The 16,786-nt window shown below is 42.7% G+C and overlaps 2 protein-coding genes across 2 annotated transcripts; one reads left to right on the forward strand and one right to left on the reverse strand.

The window, feature by feature from the left end:
• Positions 1 to 3,887: 3,887 nt before the first annotated feature.
• C1GALT1C1 (C1GALT1 specific chaperone 1) lies at positions 3,888 to 6,345 on the forward strand. Its single transcript, XM_082289267.1, has 2 exons — positions 3,888 to 3,910; positions 4,354 to 6,345. Exon 2 carries the CDS (start codon positions 4,359 to 4,361, stop codon positions 5,313 to 5,315), a length of 957 nt encoding a protein of 318 aa, XP_082145393.1. The 5' UTR covers positions 3,888 to 3,910; positions 4,354 to 4,358; the 3' UTR covers positions 5,316 to 6,345.
• Positions 6,346 to 6,715: 370 nt separating this feature from the next.
• MCTS1 (MCTS1 re-initiation and release factor) lies at positions 6,716 to 14,634 on the reverse strand. Its single transcript, XM_082289192.1, has 6 exons — positions 14,499 to 14,634; positions 13,747 to 13,899; positions 12,933 to 13,030; positions 11,715 to 11,848; positions 10,605 to 10,672; positions 6,716 to 8,468 (listed from the first exon to the last, which is right to left on the reverse strand). The coding sequence occupies exons 1-6, from the start codon at positions 14,507 to 14,509 to the stop codon at positions 8,387 to 8,389; spliced, it is 546 nt and encodes a 181-aa protein (XP_082145318.1). The 5' UTR covers positions 14,510 to 14,634; the 3' UTR covers positions 6,716 to 8,386.
• Positions 14,635 to 16,786: the final 2,152 nt, after the last annotated feature.

Genomic DNA, 16,786 nt, shown 5'->3' on the forward strand with positions numbered 1-16,786 from the left:
TTTTTACAACTATAAAAGACCACCATGACTTTCATGAAATCAGAAATCTCTTATACACTCTCTGAGTGTGTAGAGAGTTCTCCTTGACATGGAGACATTCACATCGAGATACTTCCCTGGGATGGAGCAGAATTAGGATTCATCATTCATTGGTAAGGGACGTTGGCTCCTAATTGATATTATTGCTTCGCTAGCTGTAACATAGGTACTTTTATTATTGTGCACTCTATTTTTATTTACTCATAGTTCTTTTATTTATCCTGTATAGTAAGTAAGCCTGTTAAAGTCTTATGTCTATTTTCCTTGTGTCTATTCAATAAATAATTCATGTTGTAATAGGCCGGATTGGTCATTGTTAAGGACTTGAGAGCAAGAGTGGATTTTGGGGTGCTGGCTGCCTCAATAAAGCTACTGCCTACTGCCAGAGATCTGAACAAAGGCAGGGACTTGTCTAAGCTCTCCCCTCTCATTTGTAACAACCACCCCCTTCTGATGCAGTCAAATGGACAGGTAGAATTTGTGCATTTTCCAGTAGCTTCAGCATTACAAATATATGGATGGTGTGACAACAAAGTCAGCTGTCCCAGTTCAACCTCACGCTTGCATTTCTTTTAATTCCAACAGGATCTCCTAATTAGGGGTTCTTTCTATATGACGTGTAGCTCAGCTGGTGTTTTAGCTGCTCAGAAACACCTGCAATAGCTCTCCCCTGACTTCAGTTACCTGTTCTGAGTGCAACTGCAGGCTCCAGCCCAGAGCATATGTATGCACACATACATGACAGGGAGACAGATGGGTCTGCTTCCAAGAGAGTGGACACTCATTTTTGATCATTAACAAGCAGTGCCTGTAAAAGATGACAACTCATGTGTCAGATGAAACATTTCATATTAATTGGAACAAGGTTCCTATCAAATATATTTTGATAATAGCCAATCTCTCAAGGATATTTTGCGCCACACAGTGAGAACATAATGTTTGACGTCTTTCCTTGGAGGCAAGAAAGAGAGCCAGAAGGCAAATGCAGCTACAGCCAGTGAAGAAAGACAAACAGAAAATAGCAGAGAAACAGTTCTGTCTGTGGAGACAAGCAACAAACCATGGAGCTTATCAGCTCTGTCAGCAGTGTACGTCCTGACACAGGTCTGTAGGTTTGAAAGGCTGCCGTTGTTCCAGAGGGTGGCAGAGACAGACACTGCAAAGGATCAGTAGAAGTAGGGGATAAAGATGCAGCTACGAACATCTCCATGGACAGCGAGTCAGTACTCAAAGCTGAAATCTGGCAATACTCTCTATGAATACATGAGTGCATGTTTTAATACAAAACTAATGCAAAGCCATTTGCAGTGATCTTGGAGGAGTCAGTTCTCCTGGTTCATTCCTACCATGTGACTGAGCATTTCCCTTGACTTTCCTCACTTAACTTCCATCTTAGGGCTGGCCCTTTCTTGGTTACAAGATCTGGTCAGTTCCCAGGTGACAGCAGAATGACTTCAAATACTTATCCCCTGAAGATCTTAATAACAGTTTCTTGTAGTAATTTGAGATGGATAGTTTACATGAGTACATGTGTGTCTAAATGAGCTACAAAATACTTAACAATCACTGTTGTGAGACCTTATACATTACGATGCCATTTTAGTCTTTTTAACACCAAGCAACAATTTCAGAAGCCAGAGAGTCTCTCTGGGTTTATAGCATGCTTTACATACTGCTTAGACTTTCTCTTCATTGATCTGCTGCTGGATAAAAGCAATGTTGAAAAGACATTAAAGCAACAGTCAAGATCTGTAGCTACATTAGTTGTTCTGTCAGAGACCTGAAAAGAACCTCACAGAAGTTAAGCAGGAAAACAATTTGTTGAAGCACCAGCTGAAGCAGTGAGTCGCAACTCATTCAAATCTCTCTGAAGTACATGATCAAGCAACTGCTGAAGCCCTGAAAGCCACAAATGATTTTACAAACAGGAGATACTAAAAAAAGCTTTGAACTCACCTCCACTCTCTGGTAGGTAATAACAATCTGACTGTCCACATATTTATTCCTTTAAAGCAGTCGGGTGGGAAAATACAGGATGAATGACATTCCCCTTGTGCAGCAACAGAACTACCCGTACAAGCTGGCTGACAGTACTCTTCCATCACTGTGTGTAACTGGCATTTCGTTCCACTGAATGGAGCCATTTTGGACATGCACTGACCCAACCAAAGTAATTATTTTGTAACATTTTTACCTGAACTTCAACCAATGGTTCCCCAGGGCCCAGAAGAGCTAAGCAATCAAAGGTCTTACAGGTCTTTTTGCCAAATATAACATTGTTGAGCCTTGAAAACTACAGTACAGCCAGGAGCCTAAAAAAACCCCAAAAGTTACTGAATAACTGAGGCATCTGAGGCACCCAGACAGATGCCATAAAATCCAGAGCACCTCAGTTGTAAATTGACTAATATAAAACCAGCTAAATCCATCCAACCAGGACATACCTTACAATACAGGGAAAACCTATATAGGACTTTATCCTAATCACTGTGTTGGCCTAAGGGTACAGTTTCATCAGCTAATAAAGAGACAAAACATGTAAAACTTTTTTTTTTTTTTCCAAGAGGCAGGTGGAAAAAGGGAGCAAATTGTTGTTGTATGATGCTCCTTCAAATTAGGTGTCAACTCCAAGTTCTTGAGAGGTGATATGTATAAAGAGATTCTGTCAATCTGGAGATGAGAACAATTATCACTGAAGGAAAGAAAAAGTTATATTAGTTGAAAATACTGGTTTTCATTTATTCTAGTTTAGCTAACTTTGTGTGTGTTGTGCTCTCTGCCAGGGAGGCAGGGGAACAAGTGAAATGTACCATGCTTCAAGCCCAGTCTATTGCATTGGTTAGGAAATTTATGGCAGTATATCCAGGATTTGACCCTGGATGTACTCAAGATATTGATATACTTGATATATATTTGATCCTAGAAATACTTGGATGTATTTTATTTGATCCTAGATTCGGTTTAAGGCCAGTTCTGCCTTTCCTTTACTATTCTGTCCCCATTCATATACCTTTTCATTTAAAAACAGAGTTTGTGCTGAAAACTTGAACTTTTCTTGCAAGATACAGGTTGAGATGCAGATTGAGCCCAAGGTGAGGCCTGAACTGCCAACCTTTGGGATAAGGGCACAAAGATGGGTGATGCAAGCCAGGTGAATGGAAACAAGAGACAATAGCAGGAGCTGGGAACTGCCGACCTTTTCTGGTAACAAAGGAGACGAAGACGGGTGCCAGTGAGGTGGGTGGACAAAGAGAAGGGGACAGGAGCAGAGGACTGGGGAGGGAGAGTGAGACTTGTGGGACGGGACACTGTGAGGGGATAAAAGCCACGGGGTTCCTTAGTTGGGAGCCTCCTCGGAGGCACTAGCTCGAGCTGTTCCTGTGTTGCTGTGCCGGAATAAATCCCTTTATGGGACGAAACATCTGAGACTCAGCTATGGGAAACCTGGGGTAGAACCGGAGAGGAAACCTGGTCTGACTGTGTGAGTGGGGTGTGTGGGGAGCCAGGCGGGGACCCGTCGTGTCACTGGAGCTGCCGTGAAGAGGCTTCTATCCCCGCAGTGACTGTCTCTGGCGGTGGGAGCATGACTGGCAAGGGTCTCGTGAACGGTCAGACTGGGTAGGTTCTTTGACAACTGCGCTGGCACAGCAGGGCCCGCGGCTATCCCCGCAGCCCTCTGTGAGCGGCTCAGGACCGGCGCGGAGGCACCGGGGTCCCCTGACGGGAGCCCGCGGGGCGGGCCGGGGCCGTGAGGGTGGCGGGGCCGCGCGCTCGCCGCCAGGCGGCGCCCCCGACCCACCGAGCGCGCGGAGCCCGGCGCGGCCGCGCGGCACTTCCGGCGGTGCAGGAAGGGGCGGTGCGCGTGACTCCGGTGAGCGGCGGCTCCGCCGGGCTCCGCGGCTCGGGGAGCTCGGGGATCTGCGGCGGCACCGAGCGCCGGGGAGCGGGGCAGGCGGGGTCTGGGCTCCGGGAGGGCTCCCCGGGAAACGCCGCCGCACGCGAGCCGCGATGTGGCCGCGTCAGCGCCCGAGCCGGTCCTGCGGCCTCTCGGTGCTGCGGGCGAGGAGGCGGCGGGGCCGGGGCCGTGTGGTCACAGCGGCGGAGAGGGGCCGGGGCACAAGGCTCGTGTCGTATCGTTGCCGTGAGCCGCGACCGAGAACCTGGGTGTTGCCACCGCTTTCACCAGCCTTGTCCTGGTGCGGGAGATCAAGGAACTGCATCTGGCTTTAGAATTTTAGGACTGCATTAGAATCATACGGAACCCGCGGTAGTGCACTTATTCCTTTAAGTTCTTACAGTGCGTCTCTTCTCTAGGAAAAATGATTTCTGAAAGCAGCTCCTTCGTGAAGGGGGTGGTGCTTGGAGGAGCCTTCTGCATGTTGGTTACGCTCCTCGGACACATTAAGGTGGGCCACGGGACCAAACCACATCACCACGAGCATCATCACATCCAGGCTCCGAACAAGGAAGATGTCTTAAACCTTTCAGAAGGTGAACGTGTGGAGTTTAGTAAAAGCATCCGTGTTTATTGTATCATCCTTGTCAAACCAAAAGATCTGGGGCACTGGGCTGCAGCAAGGGAGACCTGGAGCAAGCACTGCGACAAGGCTGAATTCTACAGCTCAGAAAATGTCAAAGTGTTCGATTCTGTAGCCCTCAACACAAATGATATGTGGGTGATGATGCGTAAAGCTTACAAGATAACATACGAACATTATAAGGATGAATTCAGCTGGTTCTTCCTTGCATATCCAACAACATTTGCTATAATTGAAAATCTCAAGTATTTCTTACTGAAAAAAGACCCTTCGCAGCCTTTTTACATAGGCCACACTGTGAAATCTGGTGACCTTGAGTATGTAGATGGCGAGGGAGGAATCGTCCTAAGCATTGAGTCACTAAGACGACTCGCCCATGTTCTTGAAGACCCTGACAAGTGTCCAGAGCAGGGAGGTATGATTTGGAAACTCGCAGAGGACAAACAGCTGGCAATCTGCCTGAAGTACACCGGCGTGTTTGCCGAAAACGCCGAAGATTCAGAAGGAAAAGACGTCTTTAACACTAAGTCCGTCGGAGCCCTCATTAAGGAGGCCATGTCCACTCACCCGCAGCAGGTGGTGGACGGCTGCTGCTCCGACATGGCCATCACCTTCAGTGGGCTGGCCCCCAACCACATGCATGTGATGATGTACGGGGTGTACAGGCTCAGGCCCTACGGCCACTCATACAGTGATGCCCTGGTCTTCCTGCCCCCACTGGGCTCGGACAATGACTGATGTGTCCTCAGAGAAGGCCTGGAACTGTGGAATTGGCTCTTCTCACAACACACAGTTGTACTGACACATTCTGGTTCTGGTGTACAGGTCTTTTTGCACATGGAGGGTTGCTAAAGCTCTTAATTTTAAAAGTGGAAGAATAATTTTTTTCTACATCTTTTTTAGAGGAATGTTTCTGGCTTTTGACAGTGCTGGAATGAAATGATAAGAAGTTGTAATGTTTATTATAAAAGGAAATTAAGTTTATAGGGGGGGTTTGTACATGTAAATATTTATTAATGAAAACTCAAAATTAATTTTAGTCTAATCTTAAAAATATATTTTTGCAAGACTTTGACTATTTCAGTTCTTCCAGGCATTTCTAGAATGTCTTTATATCTTTCTAAGATGTACCAATAAAACACTACAGATTCAGTCTCAAAGACTGTAACTGTAAGCTTTCTTTTACAGTGAACTACACAATAGTTTGAGTTTATACAGCACCTGCCACTTCACGTACAGCCTTCTAACAGTAAGGAATGAGCAGGAAGCACAATAACAAGAAATCTTTTAGGAAGTTGCAGCAGAGTAATATCAAGTGCCCTTTGGACTACTGTTTCTAAGCAGACAAAAGAAAAAGATAAACTGTATTTGAATAGGTATTAACATGGTCAGGGAGTCTGTTAGCACAAGATTAATTGCTCATTTAAAATTTCACTTCATCTATAAGCATGTTAGAATAAGGGTTCAGTATTATTTTTACTCCTGTTAGTGGGTGCTAATAGTGTTTACAAGGAAGAAGTTGGTTAGTTGTCAGTACAATTGTTCCTGGGTCACACTCCCATCCACTCACAGCATATGCAAACAAACAGCACTTCAGTATTTGCTCCATTTAGAATTCACTGACCTGACATGGGTGTTTCAAGACTTAAGGTACATCCATCTGTTACATCTAGGACTAGCACAGGCTTTGTTGGTACTACGATACTCATAAAACATGGGAGCAGACTGTGTTACCTCACCTTTAACCAACCGTAACACCCTACCCTGATCTGCAAGGGGGCAGGGGGGGAAACTGCTGATGGGGGGGGGGGGGGGGAGGGGAAGAGCTGATGAGAATATCCACATCTTGGGTTTTAAGCATCATTTTTGACCCAGAAAGGTAGGACAACTGCTCAGACCCCCATACAAGCTCCCACAGCTCAGCTGTTTTCTGAAAGGTGGGACAAGTGCACCTTCTTGTTTTCCTGGTCAGTCAGGGCTCAGCTGACAGCAAGACAAACATCTACATGATTGCTGCCAAAACCTAGGTAAAACTTGTATTTCTGATGTTTTGCTAAACTGGTATATAAATTAGGCCTGATTTGACTTGTATCTTCTTACAGAATAATACAGCTGGGAAAACTTTTGACAAAACCAGATAAAATAAAAAACTTTTATTTCAGTGCTTCTGATTATTAAAAACAGTTCTGCCACCCCTGCAGGAACAGCAGTCATAGGAGAAAGAATGAGTGAACAATTCCGATGAGAGAAAACCTCATTTGTCACAGATTTGAGGTACTGTAGGACAGCAGGAGGAGGTAAGATGGAAGGGTAAAAAAGCAAACCACAAAATGCAAGATTAGCTCATTTTACACAAAAAAAAAAACCCCAAGACTGAAGCATAAACTGATTTCCCATAGTACTAACTAGAAATCAGTACATTTATAATGAAATCTTTAAGATGCACAGAAATGTTCACCAGCATTCTGAAGGTGTGATCAGAACTTTTTCTGCAACGCTGCTTAAATTTTGTCTTCCTACATTGTTTCAGATTTACCCTGTCATTTTCAGAAGTACAGTCTTGTAAATAATTTTACAGAATTTTAAAATCAGTATGTGTTAGGCAATACATATCTTAACTTGGCTTTAGATTTAGATGGAGAACACCTTGCCTACTGTCTTCTGTAAAGGTCCCAGGGTGGGGAAACCAAGCCTGCAGAACAGCATCAGGACAAGGCACTGGCACACGAAGCTACATTCTGCTGTTGTAAAATGCATGTGTTAGAATAAAGATTTGAAATATTAATAAATGCTTCCAGACACAGTTATGAGTGGCAGACCTTAAAAGTTTCTTTAATTTATTACATTATTCCATTTTTCCATAGGCATAGCTTTGGGTATGCTGAATAAATGATTGGGTTATCCAGACACACAGTGCTCCTGAACCCATTCTGTAGCTGTGCGGACGTGTGGCAGTGTGCACAAGCTGAGAGCTCTTTGAAGTTCCACCTGAAAAAGTTGCTCCTGGCTACACTGAAAAACATGTTTTGCTATCATACCTTTATTTAACAGTGATTTTGTTTCTGCTTCTAAAATAAGGCGGCACACAGGGAGTAGAGAGCATCAGGCACCAGTGTGGCACACACTTCACTGGGAGTGTGCCCACCATTGCTATAACTCCACTAGAAGGAGAGCAATATCAAAGTGTTGGCAGGTAGAAATCTGAACATATGTACAGTCTTCAGATATGAGCCAGAATAAAAGAATTTCTAATCCACATATCAGTCTGAGTTCATCAATCCTATACAGATAAATGCATATTAAAAAAGAAAATCCTTAAGTAAAATGAAGTTAATGCTGTTAATAAGTTAAAAAATAATGTCAAAAAACCTGATTTCTCCACATTCAAGAAACAGGTAGACTAACAAGATGTCAATCAGAAGAAAAAATGTTTCAGAGGTTTTATAAACCATATTTATATTTCACACACACTTTATATTACTCTTTTGGAAGAGCATAAAAATGTAAACTTTTCTTGGCTTTTTCCTCCTTTCCATTTGAAATAGTCTACTCACGGTCTATGCAGAATCTTCAGTATCTGAAGTATCTTCAGTCACTGAACTCAGGTTTAAGACAAAACAAAGTAACTGTAATAAAAAGAAATCTAGAAAACTATTGTAGCCTAACAGTACTTTTGCATTCAATTGATTTATTTAGCATAGCCACAGAACAAAATAATTTGTACATTCAGTCACATTAAAAACAAGGAATTACAAAGCAGTCCACATTTAATCTAAGTGCATTCCTTTGGAGTAACAGTTCCTGTTGTTTCACTTGTATGTCTTCATATGCCAAAGGCCATCATTTAAATAGTGGATATTTTCAATACCAATCCCTTTGTTGACTTTCTCACTGCAGGAAGAAAAACGTACAGAAGTATTAGCTAGGTTAAATAGGCGAGCACTACACAATATATTATTTCAAGTAGAAACTGCAACATTTGTCAACTGGAAGGGGTAAGCTATCAACCACAAAGTCATTATCTTCCATAGCAGGTGGACAGGAAACAGTATTTGTCATCACACATGCCCACATTACTGACTGATAAGAGGACAATATTTGCCTTCCACATTTTTTCAACAGCTTTCCACAGTATTTTTACTACTTCTTTGTGGGACACAGTTCTTCAGACACTGCTGCTGAACTTCTGCAACACTTCTGCTACTTTGCTACTTTTCTTAATTTTACCATTTCTCTATCAAAGTAGCACAGCAGTTGTGAGCCTTCCCCTCCCAGCACAGGACGTGGTAAAAGACAACTGGAATGTGGAATCTAACAAGTTCTGGTTCCAAGTGTGCCACTGATACAATCAAATGCAGGTGAGCTGCCTCACTTCTAGTTGCAGGTCATCTACCTACTTAATAAAGAATTTAAAATGCTAAATTTATGTGCCAAGGACTTGCAGCCTGTTACGGACATGCTATCCTCTAAAGTATTGACTATCTTTTCAGTCATGTCATCTTTTAAAAATTACTGGTTTGTGTCTGCATTGTATGTGGTTATTTTCCAGTAAAAAAAAAAAATAGTTTTGCCACAATAAACAAGACAAATCTCTTTCTTGGTGTGAGAACAAGTTTCATTCCCCTGGGGAATATAGTTTACTCTATTTACACCAAGTGTTCTGTTACTTACACAACTTGTCCAAAAGTAACCAGGAAGGAAAATGCTACTAACACAATATTAACACATTATGTGTAGTAATCACGGCAAGAGATTGAAATCCCATTGGCTAAACCAGAAAATTGTGGAACAATGTCACACAAAAAAGCAGCTAACAGGCTGCTGACAGCAGTATCATTTCATTTTCCTCTCCAGTTCATGTTGCTTCTCACACGAACAGGATATTCAGCTGCAAGGCTGGTGGATTTGCAAGGCTGGTGGATTTGAAGTTGGGAACCATGGTTTGCAATGGTCACAGCATATCACTGCACACTTAGAACAGGGACAGAAGTGGCTTTTCTTTCCACTTACTCTTGGAGTCTTTTGAAGCACCACGAAGAATCCTGAGGAATATAATTCCTCAACAGCTACAGCAGGTCCAAATCCAGGTTTCTGCAGTCCCGATCCATCCCTGTCCTCTAACACATTCCCACCCCTCTGCCTCGTGCTAGTATTACAGCTTAGGACAGCAGTCACCCAGTACAAGAGATGATCCTGCTGAGAATTTACCACACAAAAAAGAGTGATTTGTTTTCAGCAAAACAGCTTCCTCACTGCCACAAGTCACAGATGGGGCTGGAACCAACACAGCCCAAACCTGCTGGGTGCACCTCACATCCTGCAAGATGTTAATAGAACTTAAAATGACAAAGTGATTTAGCTACCTGTAACTTAACACTATCTGAAAGCCAGGAACAACTAACATCCATTTCCATTTTCTGTATCTCTTTGCCTTCTCAAATAGTTTTCCATTTATCCCCTGAGCAAACCTCTAAATTTCACAAGAGACTCAGCTAAGTTAGTCAGCACATCAAGCAGGAATGCTGCATGTGGGTACACCCTGAAGAAAAAGAGTAGGCCACAGAGAAAAAAAACACTAGACAGGCAACCAAGCTCCAGCAGGACTTGAGTCTCTGCAGGCAAAAATCTCTTCAATGTTTTCAATCTTCTCAAATCCAAATTACACCTCTTGCCTAGCCCAGGTAGTAAGTACTTGATAGAATTATTTTTTTGTTCAACAAGATCTTTGCGAAAGTATGATCAGAGCACTAGAAATACTAACATTCAGTAGTAGTACTAATATTTTGTGTCTTAAAATCCAGATTCACGTGAAAAGAACTATTTTGAATGCCAATAAAGATGGACGACATCCCCTGCCTCATCTTTCCCTGAATACCCATCAACAAAATGAAATCTTACAAAACTCCATGCTTGAACAACACATGCTGCAACAGCAATGCAGTAACCTTGACAGTGGTGCTTATACTTCAAACTAACATAAGAATAATAACATGGGACAGGCTATACTTCAATTTTTAAAACACTTACATGTCCTCAGCTGACATCTTCATTACTCCCACACATAATGCATGTTGTTTTCCCTCTGCCATTATTGCCTACAAATTACTGCTAAGGAAAGCAGATTTCTTTTTGAACTATTTCAGAAGAGTAAAAGCAATATGAAGAAATTACTTCCAAAAACACTTTGAAAAGCCAATGTTGAACTTTTAACCTTTTAGTAATTCTAGAGCTCCAGCTCTTAAAGATAAGCAAAACAATGCACTGAATTTAACAACTGAATCACAGTGTGTAGAACAAAGCATGTATTTATGAACTTGGAACAGCAATTACAGAAAAAAATCTCCCAGTGCTACACTCCATTTCTTCCTTTGTGCCTAACACAGAGATGACAGTCTCTCCCTTTCTGGAACAAAACAGCACATGTTTGTGGGGCCATTTTAGATTCCAAGGCACAGAAGAACTGAGACACCAATTTAAAAACCACAAGTACTGAAATCAGATGTGTCCTTTTCAGAGCTTAGCAACACATGATGTTAACTGCTGATCTTTTCCGATAGCATCTAACTAACAACAAAAGTAGCACAGCTTGGTGTTATAAATGCCGTATTTGTTCAGAGTTCTTTTCTCAGTAATATAATGAGTGAATTATCAAACATTCCTCATTTTACATATGCTAACTCGTTAGACACATAGAGCAAGTCCTTACTGCTGTAAAGCTGATCCTAAGCATCTTCCCTAATTCCCTAGGAACAGGGGAGAATTCTTCTTTAACTAAAGGGAATACAAGATTGACTAAGGAGGCAGGGAACAAATTACACTGCACCTCATCTACTTTTACCACTCTGCATAAAATCACTAAGGAGCTCCACTTACCAATGAGATTAATGGAACAGCAGCCCACCCAACAGTACAGCAGGAATAGTTATTTGGTTTGGAACATACAGTAAGTGAAAAAATATGAACAATTTTAACCTTGCCAAGCTATATCTAAACCTCTGCAGCTCCTTTCTGATTACTAGTCATTTCATCAAATCCAATTAAAATCCAAAGTAATACAGATAATGATCAACTGAGAACACAAGAATGGAAATTTAACTCATCTGACAGTAAGCAATAATTCATAGTTAAGAAGGATACAACGACAGTGTCAACAGCAGCAGGGTAAAGCTTTGCTCCAGGAGACGTCAGGCCAGGGCACATTATATTAGCTCCACTCAGGACAAATTTAATGGCACCTTTATCAACCTGCTGATGCGGGAGAATAAATGGGTCTAGGAGGGGAAAGATACAGCATTGCAATTAATACAGCACCATGACAACATGAATAGCTCATTATCAAGTCAGTTTAAATGGGGCAATAAGATATAGAGTGTGCTGCAAGGGTAGGAAGTTTGAGAAACAATTACCAGAGTTCCTGCTGGGCGGTACCACCCCAAAAGGACACAAATACTGACCCAAAAGGACACAGGTACTGTCCTCCCAGACTACATCTTTTATTTGAGAACCAAAGGTAATCCAGCACTTCAGGCAATGACTCCTGCACACTCAAAGACCCACAGACTGAGCAACAATTTTCCCCTAGGGAAAACAACCACCCAAGCGCCCATTCCAAGAGATCGTAAAACCAAGGGGTCTTAAATCCCTTCGAACTCCATGTACTCTTACAAATTACTCCAAATGAAGGAAAAACAGTTTAACATTAACAGAACAAAAAAGGCAAACATGGACAAAATTCATGAAAGCTGTCAACTCTCCAAGCCATCCTTCAAGTGCAGACACCCTCTTGACGTATTTCCAACACTGAGATCTGACTGAATAATGTTTTTTGGGATCCAAAACAGAGTGACACAATCAAGCAGAACAGCAAGAAAAAAAATGCAAGAGCAAATTGTAAAAAGTAAAAAGCATGCAGCATAAGTTCCTACAGGAGACAGATATACATTACATCATTAAACTCAGGAAGACGGAATATTTTTCTAGTAAGAACTTACAAGTATTCATATAACAACGAGACTTTAAAGAAAAAAGATAGGGACCAACAATAGCAAATTTGTATCTCTGTCCTAGGGGAACCTCTCCGGATTTTTTTACAGAGCTTTGCACAGTTTCATTCTTACTTATCCAAGTTCAGATTGCTTAACATATAGAATGGACACAATTCACACAGACATGTGAAATAGAAAATTAATAAATTCCAGTTAAGAAAGTATGCTGTATCTTTAAGAACTATTCTGGAATATACATATGCATAGAATACATGCAATGGAAGCTCTTTTTCATTTAGTTCTACAGACATCCTGTGGAATCACACTGTCACCCTTCTCTTCTCAGCACTACCACCCTCAGGAAACTTACATTTGTGAAGCAACCTTAGCGTCGGGTAAAAAATCCCTTCTCTTTGCCTGAAGAACAGCAACTCCCCATTCACAGTGAGAATTTCTATATGTTCATGACTGCAAGATTAAAAAAGAAAAAAATTCCAAGAGCTACTTAACCCTTCTATAATTTAAATACAATATTTTACTTTATGGAGTCTAGTCTGTCTTAGCACCTGAGAATAAAAACAGTCAATTAGCAACAAAATTTAAAACTAAAAATATTATCTTTTTGTATGAGTTGTTCTTCAGCAGTGTTCTCCTGTTCACTTCTTTCCCCTTTGATAAAAAAGAAACCAACAGACAAAACACACAAACTGCATTTCTACAGTGTTGCTTTTTGAATGCAATACAAAGAGTGAATGAGGAGAAGAACTCAGCAAAAATGTACTACCCTCTATTTAGAAAAAGAGAAGATACTCAAGATAATGTATGGAAGCCCAAAACCAATACAAAATGTTACTGACGGGAATCCAAACAATTGTGAGCTTCCATGTCCATAAAGCTGAATGCTTCCCTTCAACAACAGGCTGATCCTTGGAGAGACCCTGAATACACTGCACATTAACTACTAGGCAGCATTTTTAAGTTCCTCATGCATCCTACTAGCACGTGCCTTTAAAGCACAATGAGCACATGCCAACTTTCTAGTTTGGCCATAACATGGACTATCAGCTATTAAGAAATGACAGATGCCTTTCAAAAGTGGTAGGTTTATCTACTGTACAAAGTAAATGCACAAAGGAAGCAATCCTAGCACCCTGAAAGCAAAGTTTAAGAGAAAAGATACTTACCATCTTACTATTTTGACTGGGTCTTTCTTTGGCATGATTTGGTTTAGCCATGGTTCAATAACAGGAAATTGGTCTATCAGTTGATTCTTGATACCTTTAATAACTGAAGTCTTCAGCTGAATGCAGTTTGATACATTCTCCTTTTCATCAAATCTGTCAAGGGAGCGACAGTATTTTAGAAATGCACAATTTGATGCACAAAATATGGATTTCTCAGCAGCTGTCTTCAGAAATGCTTATAAATTCACTATAAAAGTTTAATAGCAGACCGACTGTCCAACTTTCAAATGCAGGATTTCATGAGGCTTAAATTTGTCCCCTGGGAACACTGGGGTGGGGGAAGGCAGGGGGTCCCCCCTTAGTAGCCTGTCTTCATCCTTAAACTTTTTGTATGGCCACAAAACAAGTGTTTAGTCTTACAGATAAGCCCCGGCACACAACGCTATTTCACTGAGCGCAAAGAGTACTTTGCTGGTAACACAAACACCCACAGTCCTGTTCCGATGCGAATCCTTCACCTCCACCACGTAAGTACGAACGGCGCTTTCTACCACCCGAAGTTGGGGCAAGTTAATGACTCAGCTCCACTTAACGAGCGAGTGCCCAAGGCAAAGCCGAGGGCTGCGGGCGGCGCTGCCGCGGTGCCGCTCCCGCCAGCGCAGCGCCGAGCCCGGGGCTGAGGGGGCGCCGGGCCCGCCCGGCCCCTTCCCTTCCCCCGCGCCTCCCACCGCCCCCAGCCCGGCCACACTCACTTCTTGAACATCCTGCGTGCGGGGAGCGCCGGGCCGGCGGGCCAGGGCCGGCGGGCGGGCACCCACAGCCTCGGCGCTGCTCACACGCGGCTCCGGCCGGGCCGTCCCTCCCTCCGCGCCCGCCGGAAGCGCCGTTCCATCACCGCGGAACGGGCGGGGCCACCCGGCAGCACACCGTGCGGCAAGGCGGTGCCTGTGCCAGTAGCTTTGGCATCCTTTCCTGCCCACCCGCTGCTCCGTACACAACAGCGGCGTTATTAGGCTTTCACAACAACCAGGTGCCACGGCGCTGTTTTCCCAGGCAATATATCGCTTTTCGGTAAAGTAAGAAGAGCAAAGTGGTAATAGCTACTGTCATCATTTAAACACAAAATACGTTTAACAGGAAAAAACACAAACATCTTCAAACTAGCAGAGCAGAAGCTATCCTCCCGCCAGCTCCAGCGCAGGACACAAGATCCTGTCAATAGTCAATAGCATTCTGGGGGGGGGGGGGGGGGGGGGGGGGGGGGAATGGGATTCTTGTCAAACAGCAGATACTGGAGCCGGCCAGGGAATCAGTCCCAGGTGACAGTGCCACATCCTTCAAGGTGGGAAGGGAGAAGAAGAAGCCTGGCTTGCAGAGAAGATCTCGGCTGCCAGGCAGAGAGATGGATTCTGGTGGAGAGGACCATCCATAGTGTTTATTAGAATCAAATTAGGTTTTGCTTGGTGATGGCTGTAGCAATTGTGAATAGAAAACCGTCGGCAGACAGAATTTACCACACTGCTTTTTCACTCTTTGAGAAGTAGACCTGTGTTTGTTCTTTAGGCTGGCAGCTGCTATATAAACAGCCATACAGGTGACCACCCAGTTTCTTTTTAAGAGTCATGGAAACGCTACCACTGGCATAAGGGGGAGGGAGGAGAGGACATAAAAGACCAGGTTATCATTATGCTAACAACCAAGTTCTTTTTTTCCATACAAAACAATTTAATCACCTTTGATACTATAACAAATACTTAAAACCTAATACTTAAAAGTTACATCAGTCAAACAAAATAAAATCAAGCTTTATACATGGTATCATTCAAATAGTCCAGTACAGTGTCAGGAACTGTACTAATGACTGTACACTAATGACTTTTTTAAAGGATAGGAATGAACACTGGCATTACATAAATAGTCAAGCATTTCACTCATGCACACCACCTTCACCTACTTTGTAGCATCGCTAAAAATACTGAGTTATAATCAAGAAATCAATTTTAACTGAAACACAGTGACACTGCTCATGCCCAGATTAGAAAGTGAGAATGGGAGTTTATCACACTGACAAAGTATTCCATACATTCTGGTGCTCCTCAGAAAAACTTTCATCAAATAATACTTCACCATGCAAACAACCATGTTTTTAAAAACTGTAATGAAAAATTCATAATATTCTACCTCAAATTTTAGAAACACAAGGTAAACTTCTACACTTCTTGAGAAAGACAGCACATCTCACTGAAGCCACCTGAGCCACTGGTTTCATGCCTGCCTAAAACAGCAAGATTAGGCCTGAATTTTCAAAAATTGCCTTTGCCACAAGGAACATCTTACCTCTTTACCTCTACTAGCTTAAAGCAGTTGGACCACTGGTTCCCTTCAGGGCTGAGCTAACCTTGAGTCTCATCTCAACTTCTCCATCTTCTCTTCCAAATGGTTTTTGCTGGGGTAGCTGCAGACTTCAGGGCCAGTTAACTGCTGAGCCAATCTAAACATGCTTGTACAGAGGCTCCAAGGACCTAGGCTGGACTTTGTTAACACAGCTTTGCGTTACTGTTCAGCCTCACCACCAAAAAGCTGGAGACACTTGCTCTGGTTGCAGGGTCACTTTCAAGTACCAAAAATTTAAAAGCATAGTACCTGGACAAGACTGACAAAGCAAGAGGCACATCCAGCAACTGCCATTACAACCTCTACAGCCCTGACAGAAACCACTCCTCAGGGCCACATGCTAAATAGGACTTAGGGTTTCACGCCCCATAAGTTTCCATAGAAAAAGGCAAAAATCCATCACACCTGGCTTCTTCCTGGATCCCCAGAACTTCACCTTGTTTCCACCTGCTCTCTCATATCCAAAAGCTGAATATTCTAACTGATGGGACAAAGTCATTGACTGTTCTACCCCTGAATGATTGCACAGACAGCAACTTCAGGAAAAGGGACACTTACTCATGTCTTTTTTATAAATCAAATCCTTTCAATGAACCAAGAATGTGTAGAAATTTGGCATCTCTTACATCTCTATACCTCTTATCTA

This window comes from Coloeus monedula (genome assembly GCF_965178545.1).
Source record: "Coloeus monedula genome assembly, chromosome: 12".
In the NCBI taxonomy this organism is placed as follows: domain Eukaryota; kingdom Metazoa; phylum Chordata; class Aves; order Passeriformes; family Corvidae; genus Coloeus; species Coloeus monedula.